The 27,738-nt window shown below is 42.3% G+C and overlaps 1 protein-coding gene and 1 long non-coding RNA gene across 16 annotated transcripts in view; one reads left to right on the top strand and one right to left on the bottom strand.

Moving 5' to 3' along the window:
- ptprt (protein tyrosine phosphatase receptor type T) overlaps positions 1-27,738 on the top strand; it is a 385,704-nt gene that overhangs the window by 319,534 nt on the left and 38,432 nt on the right. For 11 of the 15 annotated variants that reach the window (XR_004331615.1, XM_032513298.1, XM_032513297.1 and 8 more), the window contains 3 exons: positions 24,512-24,597; positions 25,626-25,662; positions 26,194-26,291. Coding sequence is in view for 14 of the 15 variants with exons in the window: in XM_032513298.1 (XP_032369189.1) it covers positions 24,512-24,597; positions 25,626-25,662; positions 26,194-26,291 (221 nt within the window). In the remaining variant the exon portion in view is untranslated. The remainder of the gene's footprint in view (positions 1-24,511; positions 24,598-25,625; positions 25,663-26,193; positions 26,292-27,738) is intronic. The other 4 variants (XM_032513303.1, XM_032513292.1, XM_032513301.1 and 1 more) reach the window with 1 other exon arrangement.
- The window catches only part of LOC116687720 (uncharacterized), a 22,455-nt gene continuing 17,159 nt past the window's right edge, over positions 22,443-27,738 (bottom strand). Inside the window, exons 2-3 of the long non-coding RNA XR_004331619.1 lie at positions 25,924-25,927; positions 22,443-22,454 (exon numbers count right to left, since the gene is read on the bottom strand). This is a non-coding gene — a long non-coding RNA (uncharacterized LOC116687720). The remainder of the gene's footprint in view (positions 22,455-25,923; positions 25,928-27,738) is intronic.

Raw genomic sequence — 27,738 nt, 5'->3', positions numbered from 1 at the left:
TTGGGTCTGGGAGCTCCCCATTGGCAGGGCTCAATCTGAGGGGCGGGATTAATGGTCTTTAAATTCCCTCTGCATGCAACAGCACAGCGCTACAACCAACCAGAGCAACGCTGGTTGATAGATTCAACTTTAAAATCAGAACACATCTTCCTTTTTTAAGAGTGACTTCAGAGCTTAACTCCACGTCTTCCAGAGTCGCGGCCAAAGCCGATTGGACGGACCGTTGTTCTCCAGCAGCAGCCATCTTCTTTGTTTTCAAGTAACAGGGAAATCACGCGGAACCGTCGCAACTCTGCCGTTCTCATGTTAAGCCCGCCCACCGACTCTTTACACGATGTGATTGGAGGAAAATCTGTCTGTGCCTAAAAAGTATCTAATGCGGTACCGAGCCCTACACATGACATTAAAGTCTGACCTAGTCGCCTGGGAAGTCACTTTGGTCTCCATGTAGTGACAACACCTCTAACCCGAGCTAAGTCTCACTGAGCCTCAGCAGATCATGACGAGGGGAGCTGATTTTGTGGCCTGGCTTTGTGAAAATTAAACCAACACCCGAGATCTGACCCTAAAAGTCCCCTCAGAGCCAGCTCCGATAATCTCTCTATCCTTGTGAGGACGTCTGACTTTCTGTGACTTCTGTGTCACACCGATCTTTTCTTTTTTTGTTCTTCTCTTTGTCCCTTCTGCACACACATGTTTCACTACCTCTCTCTCTCTCTCTCTCTCTCTCTCTCTCTCTCTCTCTCTCTCTCTCTCTCTCTCTAATGTAATTCAAAGGGGCTTTATTGACATTAAAGGTTCCAAAGCATCAACATACAATTTGTACCAAATATTCGGACAGAACACAATAAACAGTTCTAAGAACATAAACACAATATTAGGATGATTTATATTAATTAGGCCATATAAATCAATTTACATAGCAAATATAACAATGAAAGTTACCAAGCAATATGAAACAAAAACAAGAATAAGGATATCCATAAATGTAAAGGCTGAATGTAATATTAGATAAACTTATGTGCAGATATTTAAAGCGCTGTCACAAACTTATAACTTAGCAAACACACAAACCCAATACCTTTCTCTCTCTCTCTCTCTCTATCTCTATCTCTCTCTCTCTTTCTCTTTCTCTATCTCTCTCTTTCTCTTTCTCTATCTCTTTCTCTATCTCTATCTCTATCTCTATCTCTATCTCTCTTTCTCTATCTCTCTCTCTCTTTCTCTTTCTCTGTGTCTCTCTTTCTCTTTCTCTCTCTCTCTCTCTCTCTCTCTCTCTCTCTCTCTCTCTCTCCCTCTCTCTCCCTCCCTCTCTCTCTCGGTTGGAAAGGGCTGATTTGAGTTGAAGTGTTAACACGCTCTTCCTCCGGCCATCTGCCAAACACAAACAGTTGCTGCCATGTTGGAAATCCCTTTGGCACACTGAATAAATGTTAATCTACCGGCCTCCTGTCTCTTCCTCTCCTCCTCTCCCATCTCCACACTTCCACTCCTAACTTTCTTTCCTCCCCCTCATATCGTTTGCTTCCCTTTCTCCAATTTCTACATTTCTTCCCTTCTTTTTGTCTCTTTCTAAACTTTTTTTGATCCCTTTACCCTTCGGTCATCTTCGGTCTCATTTTCCTTTCTTCCTTTTCTCCCACTTTTTTCACCAATTACCCTCTTTTACATTCATTCTGCTCCATCTGCTCTCTACCCTTATGCTTACCTCTTTTCTCTTCTCATCCCTCGTTCTCTACTTTTCTCTCACTGTGCCAGCTCTTTTAATCCCAACTGGCCTCTCATTTCCCCTAATGTTTCATCTCTAGCTTCACCTTTGCTTTTAATCCCTCTCTTCTCTTACAGTCCCTTTACTCCCATGCATCTCTTTCTCTCACCTCTCCAATCATCTCCCTCGCTCTCCCCTCCATCCCTTCATTCTTCCATCCGTCCCTCCATCCCTCCATCCATCCTGTCTGATTAACTCTGACAGTCAATGGGTAGAGGCAAAGCGCAGTAGTGTTTCCTCATTACAGGCATCTGTCTGCTTCCCTTTTCTCCTCCCCCTCCTCGTTGTTTCTTCTTCTTTTTCTCTTCTCCTTCTCAGCCCGCAGTTCATAGAGCAACCTTCCCATATGGTCATTTATTATTCAACAGAAGCATGCCTTCAAAATAAACAGATTTATTGGCAAGCATTTACATATGTGCAAAGAGGGGATACTGAGTGTGTGTGTGTGTGTGTGTGTGTGTGTGTGTGTGTGTGTGTGTGTTGGTCTATTTGTTATCAAGGAGAATTAAGGTGAGGAAGAGTTGTTGTGTTGAAGTGTGTATGGCCATATCTTATATTGGTAAAAGTATGTAAGTATGATCAGAAAAATAATTAAAAGTAAAAGTCCTAAATGCAGAAAAATCCTCACATTATAATTTATACTAATTAACACTGTCAATGATCCCCAGTGGGGAAATTACAATTTACACTCTGGTTTGTTAGTAATCACTACACACCAGTATTGGGCAAGTTACTTCCAAAATGTAATACATTATAGATTACTAGTTACTGTAATTTGACAGTAAGTACTTACTGTATATTACAATATTACTGTCTCTGAATTGTAGTCAGTTACACTACTTTTGTTTGACTTTTGAGTTACTTTCACCAGAATAACAGTGGGAGTTTGACTTGGCGGCTAGTTTGTGATTTTCACCATCATCATATCAATAAAGTCTTCTCATTATCCACTATCACACACAGATTATTCATAACATTTTGGAAAACGTATATAATGATGCGAAGGAACTAAATCCTGCAATAGGCAGGTAGGAGAACCTTGCCCCTATGTTCACCTGTTGCTGAGTAACGTAGCTTAACATCCCATGGTCTCTTGAATGTAGCACACGCTCCTTCGTAGTAACTAGCGGTAAAAACAAACGTCGTAGAGGAGAACTTTTCCACTTTTCTGTTGCACACTTGACCAAATTGTTGCACTTTTGCTCTCCCCAAGAGGCAATGAATGAAAACTTAAAAAGTCACAGGCGGCAAGAAATAACTTATATCCGGATAAGCGGATGAAGATGGATGGATGTATGTATGTTAGAACTGTGTTCAGTGTTCCTCACACATAGAACACATTTCTCGTCTATCTGTTCTTTTTTCTTCTTATCCTTATTTCACAGTTCTCTCTCCTTCCACCGTTGCCTTCACATTCTATCTCTGCCTCTCATTATGTTTACTGTCTAAAGTTTTGATTAGAGTATTCGCAAACAGCATTTCAGAAGGTAAGAGATGCTTTAAAGTGGGTAAAAAGAATGTGAGTAGGCTGAGGTCAGCTGTGGGCTACACAAATCGAGGGAAAGATTCTTGCCTGTCCCAAGTCTGAAACTCTTAGTCGACCAACACAGGATTTTGTTGCTTAGTTGATTTAATAGACAGTTCTGTAAAACTGAGATTCTCCACCAATACATCATGCAAAAGCACCCCTTTAAATCTTGTTTTTAGCAGAGGTGTTGACATACGTTTCTTTGAAATAAGTCATTCAGCATGAAAAAGTGTAGCAAAAAATGACTCATCGACTAACACCAAAACAACAGATAAGTCGATTTTTCTATCTTAACATACATAGACAAGAAGAAAAATGAGTCTTGTGGAGAAAATTAAGAAAAACTGCAGTATTTTCTATTTAGTTTTTAAGATTTGAGCTGTTTCCTATAGGTACATAGGCACACTCATCACTGGGTTGGTGCGTGATTTTCTAGCTGTATGTCTGCCGTATGCCTGCATAATCAACGCATTGGTTGAGATTATTAAACACAGACTGCTAACATACTGAAATCCAGCAGTCGGGGTTAAAACCTGCTTCATGTTCAGTCTGTAGGTCCCTTCATGCCTCTGTACTGTACAGTATGTCCTCATCTTGCTCTCCTCATCTTCTCTGCTTTTCTCATAAATTCTCTTTTTCCTAGTCTCCTCCTTTCCAACACATTTTCCCTCCCATCGCATCTAAAAGATGCTTGGTCAGTTGCCCTTTGGCGTTTGCTACTCCATTAGCGTCCAGCCCTTTGCCATCAGTTGGACGCACATTGAACTCACTTTCAGCACTGGAAGGGGACAGTTAGGTTTTGGAGAAGATGGTGGGTGGGGTTACAGAGTGTATGTTTCAGTGAGAAGAACAGGACACCAACCCCAGTCTCCTGGGTGAAAGTCCTGTTTGACCAATCCAGCCCCCCAACCAACCTCCTTTCACTGAGTCTTTCATACTCCACGCTACTGCTGCCTCTCTCAACTCTCCGTCATCTTCCAGCGCCGCGGTCGAGCTGCTGCTCCGCCCGGTGCGTTCCACACAGACACGAAGTATCTGACGCTGAGAGACACTGACCAACCGTCAGTTTTTGAAGAGTTGGGAGTGTGAAAGGTTTGTCCTTTCTCATTTTCTTCTCTGCTATTGTCCCGTTGTGTCTCCCCTCTTGGTGCCTCCTCCCTCTGTCTTTGATTTCCCATCTGAATTATTCCTTGCATCTGTCCTAGCTCTCTCCCTTCTTCACCTGTTCTTTTCATCTTTTTCCTTCACTTTTTGGACTTTGTCTTACTTGTTCTTCTCTGCCTCACTTCTCTCTCAAGCATCTCTCTTGTTCTCCTCTTCCTCTCTCTCTCACTCTTTCTATCTCTCTGTATCTCTCTCTCTCTCTCTCTCTCTCTCTCTCTCTCTCTCTCTATACACATGCACAAACTCACCCCAAAGCCCTCTTTCCATTCGCTAATTTGTATCGTTGTTCAAGTGAATGAAAATCATTACACAGGCTGTCAGTCTTTGCCAGGCACTGTTACCACACACACACACACACACACACACACACACACACCTTTTACCCAGTGAACACCTCCAAGCGTCGCTGACCTAATCAGTATCCCCTCCTGCATCATGTTGCTTCTCATTACAGCGGAGGTATGATGGTGTGTGTGTGTGTGTGTGTTGTGTGTGTGTGTGCGTGAGAGGACACAAGCAGGGTGAGGGCATCTAGTTTCTGTGAGTGTGTACGTGTTTTGGGTGACACAAGGGAGGAAGAATTTATATATAATTTATGAATTTGTGTGTGTGTGTGTGTGTGTGTGTTTGTGTGTGTTTGTTTGTTTGTTTTAGCTTCATATGCAGCTGTACATAGTGCGACTCCCTCTCCCGTCCCCCTCTCTCATCCTGGCGCAGATTCTCAACACGTCTGCCGAACTGCTCTGAAGTCGAACGCCAACAACTCCTCTGAAGTGTTTGACCAAAGAACCACAACAAATATTAGCATCCCCCAAGCTGTCACACACTCACACACACACTCACACACACACACACACACACCACACACACACACACACACACACACACACACACACCACACACACACACACACGCACCACAGAGTTACACAAATAATACACATTCTGTACGCACTTAGTTGTACAGACAAAGTCAGTGAATAAGAAAGTTAAATACCGCATCTGCACACACACACACACACACACACACACACACACACACACACACACGCTCACGCTCAATCAGCTCTCCCCGGTACGCTCTACATACATGCATCAGACGCTGACAGCCACTGTCCAAACATCGTATTTTACGCGTTCGGAGTGAGAAGGGCTTGTCATTTTAGGCACCAACAGAATTGCCTCCTTGGTATTGAATATCATTATTAAATACCAAATTTCAGACCTAAGAAGAAAATGTCATCAGTGTCAGTGAGCCAATAAGAAGCCAGCATGCTTCTACCAAGATCTAATAATGCTGCTGATTGGCTTACACGTTGAGACACGCGGGAAAAACTCTCCGTCACACAGAGACAGGGCTCCCGTAGTAGGAGCTGAAAGATAATAAAAAGATTTTTGCTGTAATGTGTAATGTTGTATCTTCCTTATGTTAAAATAGATTCATAACATTGGTATTAAAAGTATTGTTTAGTAACCGTTTTTTTAAATGATACCCAGCCTTAGTCAGGGGATAAAGATGTGATTAGGATGAATTTTTATTATTTAAAGATTAGGTTGGGTAATGGTTCTTCTCTCATGGTCATTCTTCTGTGTAAAATGGCAATTCTATATGTGAAAGAGTGAGGGAGAGACACATCTTCCTCTCCATAGTGTAAAATAATACACAACCCGAGGAGCATGTGATGAAATGGCTTGTGTTGCAGCTCCCAGCGGGAGGGAAGCAAACAGATAAATGTGATAATGAAGCTGCTTTTTAATGCCAGCGGTTGGTATTATTGATACGGTGATTGCTGGTTAATCACTGTTCCTCTTTACACGCAGTTGGGGGTAAAAGACTAACAGTAATACCAATACAATGCTGATTTTTAACAATTGTGTTAGTGGTGGAGGGAGGCGATGAAGTAATGATTGTGGTTTTAATTAGAAGGTGTAGGATTAGAAGTGATTATATTTCATGTTTCTAACACTTCAGGCGGTTGTCAATTGGATATTCGTTGATAGCTGATAATGACAAGCTGTGATCAGTAACAGTGTGCGATAAGTGATTGTTGACGATCAAATCAGAATTAATGAGCTGTGATTCGGTCTCGACAAGATACCCAGTCAAGGAGGATTTCAACTTTCTTTTAGCCACCTATCCAGTTTGACTTGGCCTCTGTCAGAGCACAGCGGTGAAGTGGTTCATCAGGCTGCTGTTGGGACAGTCGCATTTCGGATTTCTGTGTTTAAACCTGGAAGACCCGCTAATTCCCTTCTCATATACCTAATGGGTCGCAGTGTGCTATTGTACCACCACTTATATGCAGATCACTTTATTATACTGAAGACATGATAATCTTAAATGGGACACTAATGAGAACAGAGTGTCAATTGGTCAGTGTGAAAGAAGATGAGTTGCTGTAAGACGGGCCAACAGGATTTGTGTGTCTGTCTGTCTGTCTGTCCATATAGATAGATATTATTACAGGCTGTTCTCATAAACCATTTGTACATATAGTTTCTTGCAAAACACAGTCTCGCTTCCATTCCCAAAAAGCGACACTTAACCAGGTTTCTCCTTTGGGGTCATATCTGCCGTGCTTGGGAGGGACTCCTGGCCTCACTTTTTGACGCTCTGAGTCGGGACGTACATTTAACTTACATGTGGCACAAGAACAGGACAGGTAGGCCTCTTGTCAAACTCAATGGATGCAGGAGAGGATGGAGAGTCAGGGCTCTATATGTTGGACAGGCTGTAATGTCTTCTGAGACAAATACGTGAGCCTGTGCCAAAAGACAGAGGGTAAATCTCCTCTGGAGAGTCCGCGGACTGGCAAAAAGTTAGCAGTTATCTGTCAAAAGAGAAATATTCACAGATATACACCCATACGAATCACATTGCCACTGTATTTATAAGTAAGGAGAAGGTTGAGTTAATTGAAGTTGCTTTTGGTTTTTGAAATAGAGCGGTTCGTTGGAGCGGGTTAGTGAATGCTACTTTATGGGACTGAAGGGTTGATAGTTAAATCTATTAAATACATCAGGAAACCTCTGTGTGTGTGTGTGTGTGTGTGTGTGTGTGTGTGTGTGTGTGTGTGTGTGTGTGTGTGTGTGTGTGTGTGTGTGTGTGTGTGTGTGATCTGTCTTTGAAATGTCACTTACTCGACGGTATCTTCATAAGAGTGACATGACACCAATAAACGTGTTATAAACATTATAAACCAGTCAGAAGTTTATGACAAGTGTCATTCGGTTTTGTCCTGACCAGTTATGGTTATTGTTAGAGTTCAGTGTGTTCATGACAGTGGCATGTCACTCTCATGTAGACAACTTCAAGTAAATTGTTAGCAAAATATCTCATGAAGTGTCTCCTTCACCCTTGATTCCTGGGTACCCAACAAAATTGGGGCTGGAATTTGGAGCAGCCACTAAGGAAATTAGGAAATGACCATCTCTGCTGAAGAGTTAAATTCATTAACGATAACGAGACAACACCGCCATCCAACGCTGACTGTGGCAAAGTCAACATGTATCGGTGACGGAAAAGACAACTCTCTCTCATTTTGGGGTATAATGGTTCTTCATTTTTCAATGATTTTATTACTAAGCACAATCTAATTTTATGGTTTTTAACTGAAACCTGGTTAGACCAATAACAGCGCTGCTCGTTTCTCATCGAGTCACTCCCCCTAACTTCAGTTTTATGAGTGAGATAGAGTGATAAGAAAGGAGGTGGAGTCGCAATTTTGTTTAATGACTCATTCCACTGACACGCAAATTTGTTGGAAATTTTGTTTCTTTTGAATTTGCTCTTCAATTAAGATCTTCCCCTCAAGCGATGTTTCTAATATCTACAGGCCACCTAAATATTGTGCACCTTCATTGATGACTTCACTGAACTCTGTCTATTATCTGCATTAACTTTGATTGTGTAATCATTGCGGGATTTTAACATTCATGTTGACAGCCCCCAGACAGGGGACCAAAGAGCTGTGTTGTGTTTTTGGAACTATGACTGACTCAGCATGTGACGGAGCCCACCCACATAAGGGCACCTCTGGACTTGATTGTCTCCAAGCTGAACTTTTCCAAGGTTGTGGTGACTGACGTGCTCTCTCTCAATCATTCCTGTGTTTTCTTTAACGGCACTATCTCTGTGCCCAAAAGTGTCCAAACAAGATAATCAGAAAACGGTATATCCTGAAACACCAGTGCACATTTATACAGCTTTTCTCCTCCACACCAGCCCTCTCTGGGCTATCAGTCAGTGAGCTTGTAGATAATTTCAACTGTAAAATTACAAATGTTTTTGATGCCATTGCTCCCACTAAGGTCAAGTTGTATCTGGTAAGAAAGACTCCCTGGAAATGTCCTACTGGTGGAACAGAAAAAGAGAGTGTGGAAAGCTGACGAAGGTGGCGAAAAACAAATCTCCTGGTCCATTATAACTCCTATAAAGAGAGACTTCGCATTTATATTTGGAACTGAGGAATGCAAGAAGGTCCTTTTTCTCTGATATTATCCCTGAAACAATAATATTCCCGTGCTTTGTTTGCTACTGTTGATAGAACAACCCTCCAGTACCAGTAGCATCTGAACTTTTATCTACCAAGGCCTGCAATGACTTTGCCTCCTCTCAAAGCAAAATTCAAAAGATTAGACAAACGTCAGTGCCTCCATATCAAGTCCAGATATGTTTGTCACACGTGTTCAAGCAAAATAGTTCCAATATGACAATTTCACACGATCAACCATCAAACCTGGAGGACATTTTCAACATCTGAAAACCTCGACCTGTTGCCTTGATTGTTCTACCAACGGACTTTCAAAAATGTTTCCAATGTTTTGACTTCTGATCTTCTACAATTGTGAACACATCTCTTCTTTCAGGTATCTTTCCACAGGCCCTGAAAACTGCAGTAATCAAGCCACTCTTAAAAAGAACAACCTAGACAAGTCACAATGAGCACCTATGGCCATATCAAACCTTCCGTTTTTAAGTAAATCTTGAAAAAGTATCCTTCAACAACTCAACCATTTCTTGTCACTAAGCACAGTTTTGATACCTTTCGTCGGGTTTCCGACCACACCACAGCACTGAAACGGCTCTTGTCAAAGTCTTTAATGACATCCACCTTAACACAGATAATGGCAAAATTTCAATCTTAGTATTACTTGATCTCAGTGCTGCATTTGACACGGTCACCCACGACATACTACTAGACCGATTGGAAAACGTGCGTTGGCCTTTCTGGCTCAGTACTAAACTGTTTTGAATCCTACCTAAAAATAGGATTACTTTGTGTCTATAGGTATTATGCATCTGAGCGTACAAATTGACGTGCGAGTTCCGCAAGGCTCCATTCTGGGGCCTCTTCTTGTTTAACATCTACAGCTTCCACTGGCTCAGATTATGGAGAAAAAACAAAGTTACCATAGTTATGCGACCACACCAAATTTACATAACCTATCGCCAGGACTATAGTCCATACAAAACTGACTAAGTGCATCGAACAAATTAACGCTGGATGTGCCGAACTTTCTGAAATTAAATGAAGAAAAACTGAGGTGGTTGTTTTTGGAGCAAGAGAGGAACGATAAAAGTCGTGCGCTCAGCTTCAAACAACATGTTAAAACAACAGACAAAGCCAGAAATCTTGGTGTAGTCATGGACTCAGACCTGAACTTAACAGCCACATTAAGACAATTACAAAGTCAGCCTACTATCACCTTAAGAATATATCAGGGTTAAAGGACTTATGTGTCAACAGGATTTGGAAAAACTTGTCCATGCCTTTATCTTCAGTAGACTTGACTACTGTAACGGGTCTTTACAGGTCTCCCTAAAAAATCAATCAGACAGCTGCAGCTGATTAGAACGCTGCGCTCGAGTCCTCACTAAGACCAAGAGACTGGATCACATCACTCCAGTTCTGAAGTCTTTACACTGGCTTCCTGTGTCTCAAGAATTGATTTCAAAGTACCTTGCTAGTTTATAAATCACTTAACGGTTTAGTCCAAATATTATTGCTGATCTGCTACTACACTATGACCACACCCAGACCTCTCAGGTCATCTGGGACAGGTCTGCTTTCTTCCCCAGAGTCAGAACTAACACGGTGAAGCAGCTTTCAGTTTCTATGCTCCTCATGTCTGGATAAACTCCAAAACCTGTAGATCCCTGCTACTCTCAGTTCTTAAATCAAGGCTGAAGACCTTTCTATTGATGCTGCCTTTCTTTAAATGACTAATCATTTCTTAAATTTCTTATGCTGCACTGTGAAATTTTATCTTGTGTTTTTTTTTCTCTTGTTTTTTACTGTCTATTCATGTGTTTTAACCGGTTTTTAATGCTTGGTTTTTAACTGTTTTTACTTGTGTTTTATCTGTTTAACTGATTTTGTGTAACACACTTTGAATTGCCTTGTTGCTGAAATGTGCTATACAAATAAAGCTGCCTTGCCTTGCCTGTGCCTTCAAGCAGCAATACCACTGGCCAGGCAATCAGGCCGTTCCAAACAGGTGCATTTTGAACGGGCCTTGTCCTATTTATAGCACATTCAAGATGCTGTTTTGTTGTCTCTCATGGACAAATAGGATGCCAGTCATCCAGATTTGTCATCCACATTTGTATAGCATCAGTAAAACCCACTATATGGTTCAGTGTTACGATACACTGATACACTGACAGCTGTGTAACTTTAAAGTGTAAAGAAGCTGCTGTTCTTTCTTCCCTCCATCTTTCTCTCCCTCCCTCTCATTCTCACTTTCTTTCTCTCTCTCATTCTCGTTCTTTCCCCCCCCTCTTCTTACTCCAGACAGCCTTCAACGCTGGAAACAGCATCTTGAGGTGTGTGTTTGTGTGTTGTCCAACGGTTTGAGTTGTTTGACACATCAGCTCAGGGAGCTCTGCTCTTAAGGCTATTACCACATAACCTTCCCACGCACACACCACACCACACACACACCACACCACACACACACCACACCACACACACACACACCCCACACACACATACACTCAATCACAAGTGTGCATGTTGATATGCCACACCACACAAATGACGACACATTGCGGCCACTGGAACACACACAACACATTGAAACACTACTTTCAAACACACACACACAAAAACACACACCATACACACACACACACCACACACACACGCACACACACAGACACACACACACACACACACAAACCTTCCAACACACATCTTAGAGATGTTCCAGAACATACAAGCAAATGGGGAAAGTTAAGACACGCTTACACGCTACTCAGTCTTGCACACACACACACACACACACACACATACGCAGACACACAATCACACATGCTATTAAATTCCCTAATGCCTTGAGCCGGGCAGACAGCGGAGTGTGTGCCGTGAGTGAGTTGAGCTCCATAGGGAGTTAACTGATTAAGTATATCTGTGACAGACACAATCCCTTCTTAGTGGCTACTGGAAAAAAAGAAGCGAGGAGGAGAAGAGAGGAGCTGAGAGGAAAGGAGAGGACAGAAGAGCAAAACATCTTGTTCAGCACTTTCAACTTTCTACTCTGAGCGTTTCTCTCTCTCTCTCTCTCTCTCTCTCTCTCTCTCTCTCTCCCTCTCCCTCTCTCTCGCTCTCTGTGAATTACCAGCACCATCTGTTTATGTGGACATTTAACGGAGTAATAGCTGTTTACGGCGGTGTCGTTAACGAGTGACTTGTCATGTTAAGGTGTTAGATCGTGTTTTAAACCTTTATTCCTTATGTTTCTGTACATGTACGTGTAATTACTGGTACTTTATGGAGTGCAACAATTACCAAACGCCTCAGAGCATCCAGCTGATGCCTTTCTAAACACTTGAGTGACAAGCAATGAAGGCAAGGACATCAGGCTACCTATCCTAGACAACCACCAAATTATTGTTAATTGTTTTTTTTGTTTTTTTTCAACAATCAACATTTCTTAATATGAATCCAACATGTTATTACCAAATATAAATCATCCTATTTGTGAAAAAACAAAAACATTGATTACAGGCCTAAGGTAGTCACTAAAGTAACCATCCACAGATCCAGTTAATCCTGAGGATTCCCTGTGCCAGATGTATGGTAACATTAAAACATGATTTATTAATCATGCCAATATATAGTAACAATAAATAGTTGTGGGGGGTCCCTGATCCCTCTGTCTCTCAGTAGAGACCCCCGACCTACAGGCAGAACCAAAGGGAGAGGGGATTTGATTGATAAAGAGGGTGTGTGATGATACAGTATTTTAATAACAGAAATCTCCCATCATGCTTCTAATGGATGGAAATTGAATTTCTATTATCCATGAATCATGAAACTGATAGCTTTAGTGCGTAACTTTGTGATATTATTGAATGTCCGTTACATTCAAGCCTAATGAGTTGCTACAAAGCTAATTAAGCTCCACACAACTCTTTCTGTACTACTCAGTATGGCTAGGTTCACTAGACTGGGGCATCAGGTGACTTTCCCGCACAGAAACCCCAGTGAAGATCACAACCTCTACTGATTCAGAGTAGGGCATGGGGACCCGGACCGGGACCGACAGGACCCGTTGGGTTCGGTCACGGCTCTGTTGGATGTGGGCCGGGCTCGGACAGAACGAGTCTGTCGATCTGCACTCTAATGCAGAGTCCATCATGTTTTTTTTAATCCTCCTTGTCCTCCTTGGCTACTAGCAACTGCGTTGAGGAGGGGGGAGGGTCATGGAAGGCTTGTATCATGTGGATGCGCCAACAGTTTTGTTATCATAACTTAGAATTCCTCCTGGGGGAGACAGAAACTACGCACTGTAGCTTTAAGAGGGCGTAGGATTATAACAGTTTCAACTGCTTCCTACCCCTTTCAAACTTGAGCAATATAATCTGAGTTACTGATATGTTGCTCAGGATCTCGTTTCTTTTTCTTTCTTGTTTTTACTCATTTGTATTTTTTTACTTAGGAAAAGCAGAAAAATAAATCTACATTAACGCCACTGACATACTGTATTATCTATATCATCTAGTCTCTGTGCAGCATTGTGAAATAAAACCTAATTGGCATATTGAAGCATTACATTCTTCCCTCTCTGATAGCATGCTCTGTTACACTTTCTAGCTCTTTGCAGGCAGATGGAAAGACAGTGGGATTTTAAAGAAGCTAGAGGTTTTAACCGCCTTATATCTCACATGCTTATATATCTGCAGGAGGTTGATAATGTTTTGGTTCATAATCTTTGACCTAGAGGTTACTCTGTCCAGTGCTCTTGAAAACCTAAGCCACCATGGTTTCAGCCACATCATCCTTTAGCTGCCAAACTGTTCTCTCAAACGACAAAGACACATTCACTTGACATTTTATCAAATAAGAAACCAAATGACATCATTGTTGGTGGTCTTGGTGACGCGGGGGATCCTAAACTCCCATGAATGATCCCTCCCGAATGAAAATGTCCTCTTATTTATTACACATCTATATTTATTCTAAGAGTAGAAATAGCATGTTCAATCTTTGGATAGTTGCGGATGTAAAAAAAAAAGGAAAGCTGAGGCAGAGAGTTTTAGCAGTAGCAGAGAGCCTGGTCTCTGATCGACTACGTATTTCAGTGGAGGTCATAGATCATTTAGATGTTCAAATATGATCCGGGTCGGGGAGATGCTGGGTTGAAGCATTTAATTAGTTGTGTTTTCAGGGGAGGATTTCAGCACTATATAACCTAAGTACTTTTTAAATGTCTTTTGCCTCATCAAGCAAGAACAATGTGGGGTAGACACTGGCTTTATAAAGCAGTATATTCATGGAGCCGGACCATAATGACTCCATTGATTATCTCCTGCTCCAATTAAGATATTTCAGTATATCATGTAGCTTTTTATTTTTGTAAAACCTCATCATGGCCTTTGATCTATGAGACCAGTACAGCTGCTCCTGTACGCTGTTGTGAGACGACTTCATTCATTAGGCACCGGTTTAGTTTATTAGTTACACAGAGCAAAAAATACAAATTGCATTGAAGAAATACAAACATACATGTGTGGTATGAACCTGTAACGGCTTATATAAAAGACCACAACCAAAGGACATGCACAGCTGTAGACATATGGCTCCTGCTCATTTTATTTTTGTGCAATGACCGTGTGCACTCTCTCTCTCTCTCTCTCTCTCTCTCTCTCTCTCTCTCTCTCTCTCTCTCTCTCTCTCTCTCTGTCTCTCTCTCTCTCTAAGAGAGCTGTACATACAATCCGATCTGATGTCTCCAAATTACAGCTCTCTGCCTCATTCGGCTGCTCCCGTGAATCTCTCTGAGATAAAAAACACAGACGTCTATTTTGTTTGGCCTTTTCTGGACCCCTGAAAGTTAACAAGTTCTCCCCAACAACACTTTTACAGTGGCTGCCAGGGTAATGACAAGACTTGGGAGGGAAGAGGATAGAGAAACAAGGCGAGACACAGAGAGAGAGAAAATGGAAGCAAAGTTGAAGCCGAGAGAGGAGAGGACGGGATCGCAAGGTTATGTGGAGAGGGAGACTCAACAGAGGAGTGGAGCTCATTAATGAGTAATGGGTCCGTGAACCTTCGCCCTTGGACACCACAGCTTCTGATGACTTTGTTGTTTTGCCAGCAGTGCAGACGCCAACATGAGCCTGAGTGCGCATATCTGCTCTATATGTCTACATCTTTAACCAGGTCTAGCTCTAGGAGACGGGCTTGGACCAAATTGTTAAATGTAATTATGCTTTTTTGGATGTGTCCCGCCTTCTTGTGTGTTATTTAGTTTTTTCGGGAATGTGAACAAACTGAGCTTTCTCTGCCACAGACAGCACTTTTTTTCAACTTCTTGAAAACGCTTTGCCCTCATTCCTGTTTGAAATTCCCCAATCAGTGATGTCACTGATTGAGAAATCCAGCCCAGTTTTTCATTGGTGCTGCCCATTGGTGCTGCCTGAGCAAGCACTTTACCGAGGGTGCATTGGCTGGTTACTTGTATGAACTTGGCAGCACCCATATCCCAACATTTATTTCAGCATTCAACGAGGGTCGGGTTTCCGGTACATAGACAGACCAACAAGGGGACAATTTTAAAAAACTACGCCATCTTATGCATGACTAAATTCACGTCTTAGAATGTTTTAGGCAAGAAATGAACTGTTTAGATTTTGAATATAGGCAGTCTTGCAAAGATCGTTTAAGTGACGCGACAGCCAGCTAGCGCCTGGCGGTGCCGCTAGCTCGTCGCTCGGCCAGTCACGCTTGGAGACCCTGGCTGTAAGCTGGAGGTCTCAGACTGCTCTCGTAAATAAGAGGCTTTTATTTCACCGCTGACGGATCGTACGTTTAAATATCACAACACATGTCCATCATAAGACCAGCGGGACCCTGTGGTGAAATGTCTTTTCAGAGTTAAACTCCACAAGCGTCTGCAGGCTTGAGAGCCTCACTGGCCGGCCGTCACACACGCACACACACACACACACACACACACACACACACACACACACACACACACACACCACAACCACACACACACACACACACAAACACACACACACAAACACACAGGTTAGTAACAAGCATTTCTGGGACATTGATGCACACATATGGAAAGATAAAGGAGAGCGGAGCTCAGTGTGTCAAAGGAAGTCCCCCGGCAGTCTGAAACTATAACAACATAACTAGGAGAGACGGGGTAAAGAGAGGAGCCTGGTCAGGCTGTATGCCCTGACTCCCTCTAGTTTTATTATATTATTGATTATATGGTAGATAAATCTGACAACTATGACGAGAAGCAGGTGGGCCGGGTTAGGTGGATGATGTGACTCATCACTCCCTAACTATAAGCTTTACACACACACACACACACACACACACACGGCCACAGTGCAGCAGGCAGAGGCGTGGGATACCTGTTTCTCTTCAGGAGACTTGTTTAAATCATGACACAGGCTATATACATTTAGTATTAAGTTCATACTTTTTTTGGAGTGTTTGTTTTCTGATTATTAGAAGTTGAGTTTCAGTCTGTATAATGAATGAACAGCTTATAAGTAAAAAGTGGTAACATGCTATGGCATGTTATGTAGACTAAATGAGAGACACCACCCTTTATAATTGATTTATTAATTCCAGTCTGTTGTCCCTGGGCATATACAGTGCACTACACTAATATGGAAAAGATAATTCCACATAACACTAATAGGGACACCTAGGACACGCCAGTGCATAGGCCTACTTCTTTTTATAATATAAACTGACTTAAACTAATGCACTTATAATAGTCGGGATGGCGTTCCACTCTTTTGAATAAGTATGGGGTGTTTGAGCTGAACCATAAATGAAAAGAAAATCAAAGCTCAATACATTTTTCAATAGTTGTAACATTGTGAGTTTTTTTTGTCCGGAGATTGTTTAAATACAAAGTGGTTTTATTGTTGTGGTTTTTATTCCTAGCTGTTGTTTCGGAGCACTGCAGGCAGCCTCTGTGCTGGGGGGGTTGTGCAGAACCAGCAAGAAGGCCTCGTCTCAAACTGTTTTCGGTGCTTGTGAGCTTGCAAGTTCATTCTTCCAAGAACAACCAGCAAGAATGTTCTCCCCAAGAACACAAAAATGTTCTTTGCATTCATGAGATTGAGAAATAGCCGGAGTGTTTCAGGCAGAGCAGCTGCAGCAATGGGCAGTATGAGAAACAGAATGTGTTTTATTTTAACATCAAAGCATGTTAACCTATTCTAGTGGACCCCAAGAGTACAAATATGATGCTGAAAATGAGAATAATAGCAGCTCTTTAAGAATTTGTATATGTGTTGTAGTATTGGGTTTACATTTCAATTTGAATTGAGAAGCCCTTTATAAAATCAGGAGTAAGTGACTCGTTAAGTGTATTTGAAGTTGTGATTGGTTTATATTCAACAGCAACATTTCATATTAGATTTCCTGTTTTCTGTGTTTAAACACATGATTAATGTTAGTTAATGATTCGGTTTAGGAAAAGAAGTTAACTCACACACGACTTTTAGTTTCACTCGGGACTTGACAACAGCGGTCTGCTGGGGAAAGTTGTGTGTTTTTTTGACCCCTCCATCTACCCCCGACCTCCTCCCCGCGCAGACTTAGATAAGAAATGTATTTGTGATCCTTCAAAAACAAACATAATCTGGCGGAACACAATAACTTTCTCTGAGACTAATTAAAAGAAATACTCAATTGTCTTACTCACTCACTCACTCACTAACGCATGCAATCACACACACACACACACACACACACACACACACACACACACACTGTCAGCCTCTTTAAACCTCTGGCCTGTATCCAGATCTGCAGTGCTAGCAAGCCAGTACCTAGCCCAATTAGAAGCTCCCCTCCCTGGGCAGAGAGAAGTGGAAAGGGCCCCTCCCTCCCACCAGCCTCATATCGGTGGCTCTCGTGTTATGACAGCCTCTGACACCAGCACTGTATAATTACTGCTGTCTGAAGGAGCAAGTCAGTATGGGGCAAGAGAGAGGGAGAGGAGGAGAACAAAGCAAAGGAAGGAAAACAAGGATGGAAAGAACTGCAGAGGAGGAGAAGAAGGGGCAGGCAGGCACAGTGGACAGAATCATACGCAAACAGGGGGAAGAAAAGAAATGGAAGACAGAAAGGCAGATGAGACAGAAACATAGGAGGAAAAGAAGAAGTGATAGAACTCTGAAGGGGAAAAGAGATGAAGAAAAAAACAGAAGGCTGGCAGACTTACCCCATGTTGTTTGTTTCTACATGTGGGAGTGTGTGTGTAAGAGAGAGAAAAAGAGATGATATGTGTTTGTGTGCGTGTGCGTGTGCGTGTGTGTGTGTGTGTGTGTGTGTGTGTGTGTGAGTGGGTGTGCTGATGGCTGATGACAGTATCTTGTACGGTAGAGTGGAGTCATGCTGCCATCATTGTTGCAGCTCAGCCAGAGCTAGAAAATGACTCTGATAGAAGCTGTACAAATAATTCTCTTCAAGGTGATCCTAGAAATGATAATCAAGGAGGGGGAATTAATTGCAAGACTTTTTATTATATGCTATATTATATGCTGCAAAAATATTCTGCATTAAGGATTAATGTCCGGTGATGTTATTCAGCACAGGTGGAGCAAGGGATGTTTATATACAGTGATTGATCAGTAAGCCACAGTGTGGAGATGGGCCTGATGTATGGGCCTGCAGGTGATTTACTACCACACCAGCATGCCAGGCTCCTGTCTCATACTTACAGGGAGAGTTTAATACTTTTCTGGGGTAAATCCTGGGAACGCAACTGAAGGTGAAACGTCTCAGGCTTCTCTGACCATCGGGATACTGTGCTTCAGGGTTGCCTAGAGGGTAGACACCTAGCACCTTGGAATTAGAGTTACACAGTTTGGCTAAGGTCAGACAGCACTACAGATACATTCTGGAAGAGGAGGAAAAAAAACTGTCCTTGCACCCTGCAAAAGATAATGCCACATACAATAATAAATAAAGTTAACATTGGACACAATACAGTAACTTGAGCTATTTAAAGTGCTCATATTCTGCTAATTTTCAGGTTCATAATTGCATTTATAGGTTATATCAGAATAGGTTTACATTGCATTTTCAAAAAACACCATTTGTGTTGTACTGGACATTGCTGCAGCTCCTGTTATCATCCTGTGTTTTGAGCTCTCTGTTTTAGCTGCAGAGTGAGGCGTCACACTTCTGTTCCATCTTTGTTGGGATTGCACATACTCGGTACCTAGGTAAGGACTACTAGCCAATCAGAAGCAGAGTATGAGGGCCCTGACAGTACCTAGGTAAGGACTACTAGCCAATCAGAAGCAGAGTATGAGGGCCCTGACAGTACCTAGGTAAGGACTACTAGCCAGTCAGAAGCAGAGTATGAGGGCCCTGACAGTACCTAGGTAAGGACTACTAGCCAGTCAGAAGCAGAGTATGAGGGCGTGCCCTGACAGTACCTAGGTAAGGACTACTAGCCAGTCAGAAGCAGAGTATGAGGGCCCTGACCGTACCTAGGTAAGGACTACTAGCCAGTCAGAAGCAGAGTATGAGGGCCCTGACAGTACCTAGGTAAGGACTACTAGCCAGTCAGAAGCAGAGTATGAGGGCCCAGCGTACCTAGTAAGGAATACTAGCCAGTCAGAAGCAGAGTATGAGGTCGACGTACAGGTAAGGACTACTAGCCAGTCAGAAGAAGAGTATGAGGTCCTGACCGTACCTAGGTAAGGACTACTATGCCAGTCAGAAGCAGAGTATGAGGGCCCTGACAGTACCTAGGTAAGGACTACTAGCCAGTCAGAAGCGAGTATGGGGCCTGACAGTACTAGGTAAGGACTACTAGCCAGTCAGCAGCGACTATGAGGGCCCTGACAGTACCTAGGTAAGGACTACTAGCCAGTCAGAAGCCGACTAGAGGGTCCTGACAGTACCTAGGTAAGGACTACTAGCCAGTCAGAAGCAGAGTATGAGGCGTGCTATGCTAGCAGCTAGGAGAGCATTATAACGTTTGTTTCTGAAGTAAAGGCTGGATACAACAGAGCTGTTTGTGAAAAGGGTAAGTCCCTTTGGGGGGGGGGACTTTTCACGTTGTAAACCTATAACATGCACAAAAAAGATAAAAAACACAATAGAGGAGAGGGAAAAAGCCTGAAAGCATAATCTTAGCACTTTAAATTAGCTGGATACAACCTCATTTAATCTTACTTGTTTAGTATCATCTACTTGTATTGTTTAGGGCCAAATCTTTATGTATTATTTATTGCTCGATCCCTTTAACTCTTTTCTTTCGGTCCATGGACAGCAGATGAAAAATAGCCTGCAAGCTAATTCTGCCGCACTTGGCATCTTTTTACGTATTGTTAGTGTGTATTGTCCCTGATAAATAAACCTGAAATGAATAAATGAAATATCAGTGTAACGTTGTGTGTACTTCGTCCACAGCAATCCCACCAATCGGTCCCATAACGCCCCAGTTAGAGAGGAAATACCCTAATGGCCCTCATTTATCAATCTATTGTAGAAACCAGCCCAGATATGAGTGCAGAAACAGGCTTCACATGTGATTAATTCACGTTCGTATCACACCAATCAGAGTGTAAGAATGGTCGTACATTGATAAATGCAGCGCCTGGAAACAATCATAATTTAAATATCACGCCCCAATAAATTCTCGGTTTTAATGCCCCTGCAATTAACGACATGGTGACCCATAACATGTGTACTATTTGGCAGCCTGAAAACTGATATTGAAGGCTATAGAAAGAATGCAGTTCTAATAGTAGTATACAGGCTAGTATTGTCATCTCTTAGGCTCTCATCCAGGTGTACCTATATAAAAATGAACACACGGTAGCAGAGTTTATGCAGTGTATTTTAGTTTACTCGTGTTTTTTTCGTGAGTCAGAGCCAGGTAACAGCTGTAAGGGAGAGCGGGTGTCCTCCGCCCCCCCCCCCCCCCCCTTTGCCAGACCACACCCCAACGCTGTCTCCTGACAACCGAGGACGGGAAAAACACTTGTGGCCATTAAAGACAAACCCGAGGAATAAATAAAAAGGTTGTGCATCGTCATGTTTCCTGTATTGAATATCGTTGCCAAACATAACACTATATCTTTTAAAAGTGCGGAGTAATACCCTGTCTCCTTGGTGTAGCCCCCAGTTGGGGCTGTGCTGGACCCTGCTCTCTGGGCACCGGGTCAGCGGCTCCATCACTATATTTATGGCGCCCTGTGCGATGTTGTGCAGAACCCCACAGGCTAAAACAATGTTGCAGACGTTTTCTAGCCTGTGTAGTAGGATTCCCCCCCCGCTGATGCAAGACAGAGCCATCTAGTCTTAATCAGTCCGATAGAGCGCTCCACCGTGGCCTGTGTGTGTATGTTGTTTCGGCGCTTAGAGGTCTTCTAAAAGAATTGCAGATAAGTGGTCAGTTGGTGACTTCACTGTACACGAGTTGAAACATGACGTGAGATTTGATTGTAGTCTCCGTTCACATCCATATCGATAAATGCCAAGCATAGCATACACTGGTTTTATGGTGGTTTTGATGTGGTTCTTATTTTTCCAGTGTGGCCCTTTGTGAAATTGAATTCGACCACTTCTACCCGTTTCATCTTTCAACTGGATCCCCCGGTCTTTATCAGAACTATTTTGGGGATCTTGCTTCTTTAAATGAGGGTTTAGAGTAACCGTCTCTGCAGTGGTTTTTGCTAGAGTACTTCTGATTATTTTTACTTTTTACTTATTCTTACACTAAAACAGCCTCATGTTGTGCCCATCATGAAAAGGAAATTCACACATCTATTTCTAGACAATAATCACAAATAAAAAAATGTTAAAGCATACTTGGCAAATTGATTGCCTCCATGGCTATGAACATGGAGGAAATGGGTACCAATTGAAGGTGTGAGTCATCGACCCAACAGCAAAAACAAAATCTCTGTTTTCCAGGCTGAATATCTCTTTGAGACAGATGAATGTGAGCTTTATTCCGTGTGGCTGAAAATAAAATCCTGCCTGTACAAAATAATTGTTTTGTAAAGGTGTGGGCGTGGCTGTTGCGTTTGCGTTGCATATCAACAGCTTTCCAGCGTAAAATTAGCTTTTGTAATACCAACTGGGGAAATCCAGGAGGCAAAAATCTTCAAAAGCAGAAAAAGGGTTGATGTGAAAATGTTGATGTCTCCATTTCTAACCCGGTTCAGAAGTCTTCCCTGCAGGCTAACCATGGCCGACTCGCTGTGTGCTTGCTTCAAGCGCTCCACCCTGCTGTAGCATTGCATCAATCAGTAAAGTATTAGCATTTCATTGACTTCAAAGAAACATACAGGTGATCCTTTATCCCTTAGGTTATCCCCCCCTTATTTTTTCCCATCCCCCCTTTCTCCCATCCTATATTATCATTCTTCCTCATTCCACCTTATACTTGCCAATTTCTGCTCCACCCTTTTCTTTTTTATCTCTCTCTGACTCTCCTTTCCGTGTTTCCTCCATAAAATCTCCCATTTACCCACCTCCTCTCTAATTCGTCTCAGAGAATGAAAATGCAAGCAGTGAACTGGAGCATATGAAAAAAATGAAGATAATCAGACTGCTTTATCTGCAATTACCTCCCATTGCAATGGTACGACTAAACAAAATCACGGCCTGCCATTAGACATAATCACCTCCATACGTGTCCAAGTACTATGGATGGCTATTAGAGCACAGAACAAAATAAATGATGTTCAAAGGAAAAATGGGGCAAAACTGATTTAGTTTTGGCTACATTTACAATGCTGTGTTGTGGTATTGAAGCAGAGTTTTGACGTCCATGCATACACGTGTTTTTAGCTCCAGTAGAAGAACAAACCTCTGTTCAAATTAACATATCCAAACCATATACTGTAAGTCTCATGAAAATGTGTGTATACTGGGCATGAGTGTGTTGGGCTAAACAGGAGAAGCATGTTTACTCCTCCCTTTGCTGGTAGTTACAACACATCCCATCGCATTAAATCCAAACGCCTGGTCATGTGCCTTTGGTGTTTGTTTTTCACACTTAAAGTACGTCCTTTGGCATTTGATATTAACGCTAAAAAGTCTCCTTTAGCGTCGGGGCTCTTGATGTCACTTTTGCCACTCTGGGTCAGGACGTACTGACTGACAACCAACCACCAGGATGACGAGGCAGAGGGTTTTGAGTGTTAACAAAGACCAGATACCCTGGAAATCCAGAGGTCTCGCGATTTGGATTCACTCAGCGAGTTACTCTGACATCGAGTAATGCTGCTATTAACTATGCCCTTGTAGCTGAGCTGCACCAATCACATCAGTGTATTTGATATAGGCGGGGCCAGAGGCAAGTTGCATCAATCACATCGGTGTATCTGATGTAGGCGGGGCCAGAGGGGAGCTGAACAGATGACAACAGTCTAATCTACCAGTTAGCTCTGCTGGTAGCTAAGCGTACGGGTTGTTGATGTGATTGGTCAGAGTGTTATCCAATTGCATGCAGTGAGATTTTCAAATGCATGCTTGGTGCCCCCTCCAGAGACATGCGCCTTTCATTACTCAATGCCAGATCCCTAATCTTTTGGATTTGGGTCTGGATTTCCAGGCTAGTGACCAGAATGAAAATAGAGACATTCATCTAAAAATTCCCGTTGCTGGTCACACTGTTGCAAGGTTATTGGATATGGATTATTTGGCAGTAAATAAACTAGTGTTGATGAGGGAGGTAGCTTGTGTGATGGGAAAATGTTTTTGTCTCATCGCCATGACTTACTCAAATACTAATATTCAAATAAATCTGCATTGGAGGGTGCAGTAGAAAATGTTTATAATTTTAATGGTTTTTTTCTGCTCATCTGAATGGAATTGAGGCCAAATGAACTAAAGTGAAAAGTAAAGCAGCTGAATAAAACCATGAATTAAAACTACTTAACCAAGCCATGTTTAGTTTCTCAGCCAGTCAGAAGTTCTGATTATAGGATGAGGGAACTGTCAGTCCGTTTGGTTCAATTTGTGATATGGCATTTTTATGGCTGCTTGGTTAGGTTTAGAAAGCTAAAGGTTGTCTTTATGGGTGAAACAACTGTATTTTAACTTTTATTAGAAAGTGACAGTGGATAGACAGGAAAGGAGAGAGATGAGAGAGAGAGAGAGACACGCAGCAAAGGCCGCAGGTCGGACTGGAACCCCGGCCCGTGCAGAGGACTCAGGCTTCACGGGGTGCACGCTCTTGCTGGGTGAGCTAGAGGTCGCCCCAAAAAACACTGTTGTTGGAGACTGGACTTGAATCTCTTGTGTCAAACGTGACAAACTTTATTTGCTCAACCAAGACTTGTCTTTCCTTCTGAGAGAGGACGGATGGAATGTGACTACATTCATGACTGCAGGTTGCTCGGTTGGTCCAGCACATGTGAACACGGGTCCTTTTTAAAAATTGAAACAAACAGCCAGAGCTGTCATATTTCTGGTTCCCCTGACTTTGGGCCTGGATGGTGAGTTGGTTCCCCATCCAGACAGTTAGCTGCTCCGATCTGTGGGTAAATGTAACTTTAGGCCTGTTGTATTTTTGTGCTATCTGACCCCACAGACGATCACACCAGAGTCCGACTGCAGCTGCTGGACGGAGACCCCCACTCCGACTATATCAACGCCAATTACATTGACGTGAGTGCTCACACACACACACGTGTACCTGTATGCTTGTGATGGACCGGGGAGTAAGGAACTGGGACGATGTAGTAACCCTACCTAAACCTAATAATAACATCATGTCTTCACACTCAGATAGCCCTTTGATGAGGTAAGAACTACAAAAAGTGTCCTCACTGTGTTCTTTGGGTATTGTATGGGAGGACCTCCAAAACATTAGTTATTGGAGGTTTAATCTGACTGTATGTGTTCTATTACATTCAGATTGTAGCATTGAAGTAATGGGACCCAAGGTCTTTGAATTTCAGTCAGATAATAAAAAAACCTGGAACAGAAACAATAAATACCCTCAGTGAAGACAATAATTATTAGATTTTATGTTCATTCCGAAAAGAACCCTGAGGTTTGTGTCTGGACCGGAGGGAGACGGGACAGATTAAAAGTGAACAAAGGATGGGAGGAGAAAACTGAAGAGAGCAGGGAGGAATGGAAGGAATGAGAAGAAGAAGCAAGAGAGTTTGGAGGCAGGAAAGGAGGAAAGGAGGTGGACAGAAAGGGAAGCAGAAATAGATTGAAAAGCAGAATAATAGAGGGAAAAGGAAAATTAAAAAATGAGAAAGAGTAAGGGATCACTTCAGCAGGAGAAAAGGGAGAGAGGGAGGAACATCTGGATTTAGAAGGAGCAAGAGAAGCAGACAGAGACCTACAGATGTAGAAATGAAAGAAGTACAATGGGACAAAGAAGTGAAGGAATTGAGACAAACTAATAGTAAAGTAAAAGGGGATGTAATGAAGAAGGAATAAGGAGATGGGGATGGAAGGATTGACAGGACTGGAGGGAGAAAAAGAGGTGGATACAATGTTGAAGGACATCAAAAGGAAAGGTGAATGAGGATAGAAAATAATAAATATAGAAATAATGTAACCCGAAAAAGTAACAGTAAAAATTGGAGAAATTAGGACAATTTGGAAGAAAAGAAAACTATGGCGATGACGAAAGTATGGAGAGATTTTTATATGCCTGACTTTTTTTTCTCTCACAGGGGTACCACAGACCCCGACATTACATCGCCACACAAGGTAATTAAACTGATATGATGAGTGTATGGGACTTTACATGTATGTCAATATGTACAAGTGAGAGAACGTGTGTTTGTGTGTGTGTGTGTGTGTGTGTGTGTGTGTGTGTGTGTGTGTGTGTGTGTGTGTGTGTGTTTAACAGCCACCTGGTAAATGTTGTCCTTTCGGGCTGGAAGGCTATTACCACAACCTCCTAAATCTAAACCACTGTATAAAATCCCCCTGACAAATTTAAGACCCCATTACCTCAAACCCACCAACCACTCTCTGGGATTGATAGTGTGTGAGTGCACGTGTGTGTGCGCACACATGTGTGGCTCCACTTACGTGTGTGTGTGTTTTTGGTGTGTGTTTGTGTAAATCTGCACTGTCAGTGGTGACGTATTTCTACATGACGTTGGAATAAGGGTGTGTTTATTCACACATGTACTCTGTGTGCATCTATATCTTCATATATCACTGTGTGTGTGTGTGTGTGTGTGTGTGTGTGTATGTGTGTGTGTGTATGTGTGTGTGTGTGTGGGGTGCCAGGGCCCATGCAGGAGACAGTGAGGGATTTCTGGAGGATGGTCTGGCAGGAAAACTCGGCCTCTATCGTCATGGTTACCAACCTGGTGGAGGTGGGCAGGGTGAGTTTATCGTCCAAAAGATTACAAAATGTGTGTATGTGTCTGTTTGATTTAAAGGCTGGATAGAACTGAAGATACATTCTAGACTTGTATTAATTTAAGTGTTATTTTATTTAACATAATCTTTATTGCACTTACAGTTTAATCAAAAATCAAAAGTGACCCAAAGTATGAAGTAATGTAGTGGAGTAAAAAGTAGAATATTTCTCTCTGAAATGTAGCGGAGTAGAAGTAGAAAGTGGCGTGAAAAGAAAAGACTCACTTAAAGTACAAGTACCTCAACATTTGTACTTAAGGACAGTACTGTAGTAACCTGGTTACTGTAAATCTGTCTAGGTCAGTAATTTGATTTTTATCCCCTGACCCCAACCTTTTCTGGAACCATGGCTCACTTTCAATGACTGCATTATTGCTAGAAGATGCTGTTTGGGTCCTCAACGTACTTCCTTAAAGCTGATTAAAAACCTGGTTACTCATAAACAGTACATAGATAAAACAATCTGCCTTTTACTATATCTGAAGTCTCTTTATATAGACCTTAGTGGTCCCCTAATCGTATCTGAAGTCTCTTTATATAGACCCTAGTGGTCCCAATACTGTATCTGAAGTCTCTTTATATAGACCTTAGTGGTCCCTAATACTGTATCTGAAGTCTCTTTATATAACCTTAGTGGTCCCCTAATCTGGATCTGAAGTCTCTTTATATAGACCTTAGTGGTCCCCTAATACTATATCTGAAGTCTCTTTATATACCTTAGTGGTCCCCTAATACTGTATCTGAAGTCTCTTTTATATAGACCTTAGTGGCCCCTAATACTGTATCTGAAGTCTCTTTAAGATGACCTTAGTGGTCCCTAATACTGTATCTGAAGTCTCTTATATATAACCTTAGTGGTCCCCTAATACTGTATCTGAAGTCTCTTTTATAGACCTTAGTGGTCCCCTAATACTGTACTGAAGTCTCTTTATATAGACCTTTAGTGGTCCCTAATACTGTACTGAAGTCTCTTTATATAGACCTTAGTGGTCCTCTAATACTGTATCTGAAGTCTCTTTACTAGACCTTAGTGGTCCCCTAAACTGTATCTGAAGTCCTTTATATAGACCTTAGTGGTCCCTAATACTGTATCTGAGTCCTTTATATAGACCTTAGTGGTCCCCTAATACTGTTCTGAAGTCTCTTTATATATACCTTAGTGGTCCCTAATACTGGTATCTGAAGTCCATCTTTTAGACCTTAGTGGTCCCCTAATACTGTATCTGAAGTCTCTTTATATACTGGCTCTAGTGGCAGAATTCCAGCCACTAGAGCCAGTCCCACAATGAGCTTTCCTTATTATGTGCCTTTCTGAGTCTGTTGCTTTTGAGGAGGAGAGGGGGGGCAAGGTTTAGGCTGGGGGTGTGGCCTTGACCAACTGGCACTTTGCTTGTTTGAAAGCCATGATGT

The sequence above is a fragment of the Etheostoma spectabile genome, chromosome 4 (genome assembly GCF_008692095.1).
Source record: "Etheostoma spectabile isolate EspeVRDwgs_2016 chromosome 4, UIUC_Espe_1.0, whole genome shotgun sequence".
Taxonomy (NCBI): Eukaryota; Metazoa; Chordata; class Actinopteri; order Perciformes; family Percidae; genus Etheostoma; species Etheostoma spectabile.
Note: the sequence above shows the minus strand (reverse complement) of the source record. Positions and strands in the feature narration are given on the sequence as shown.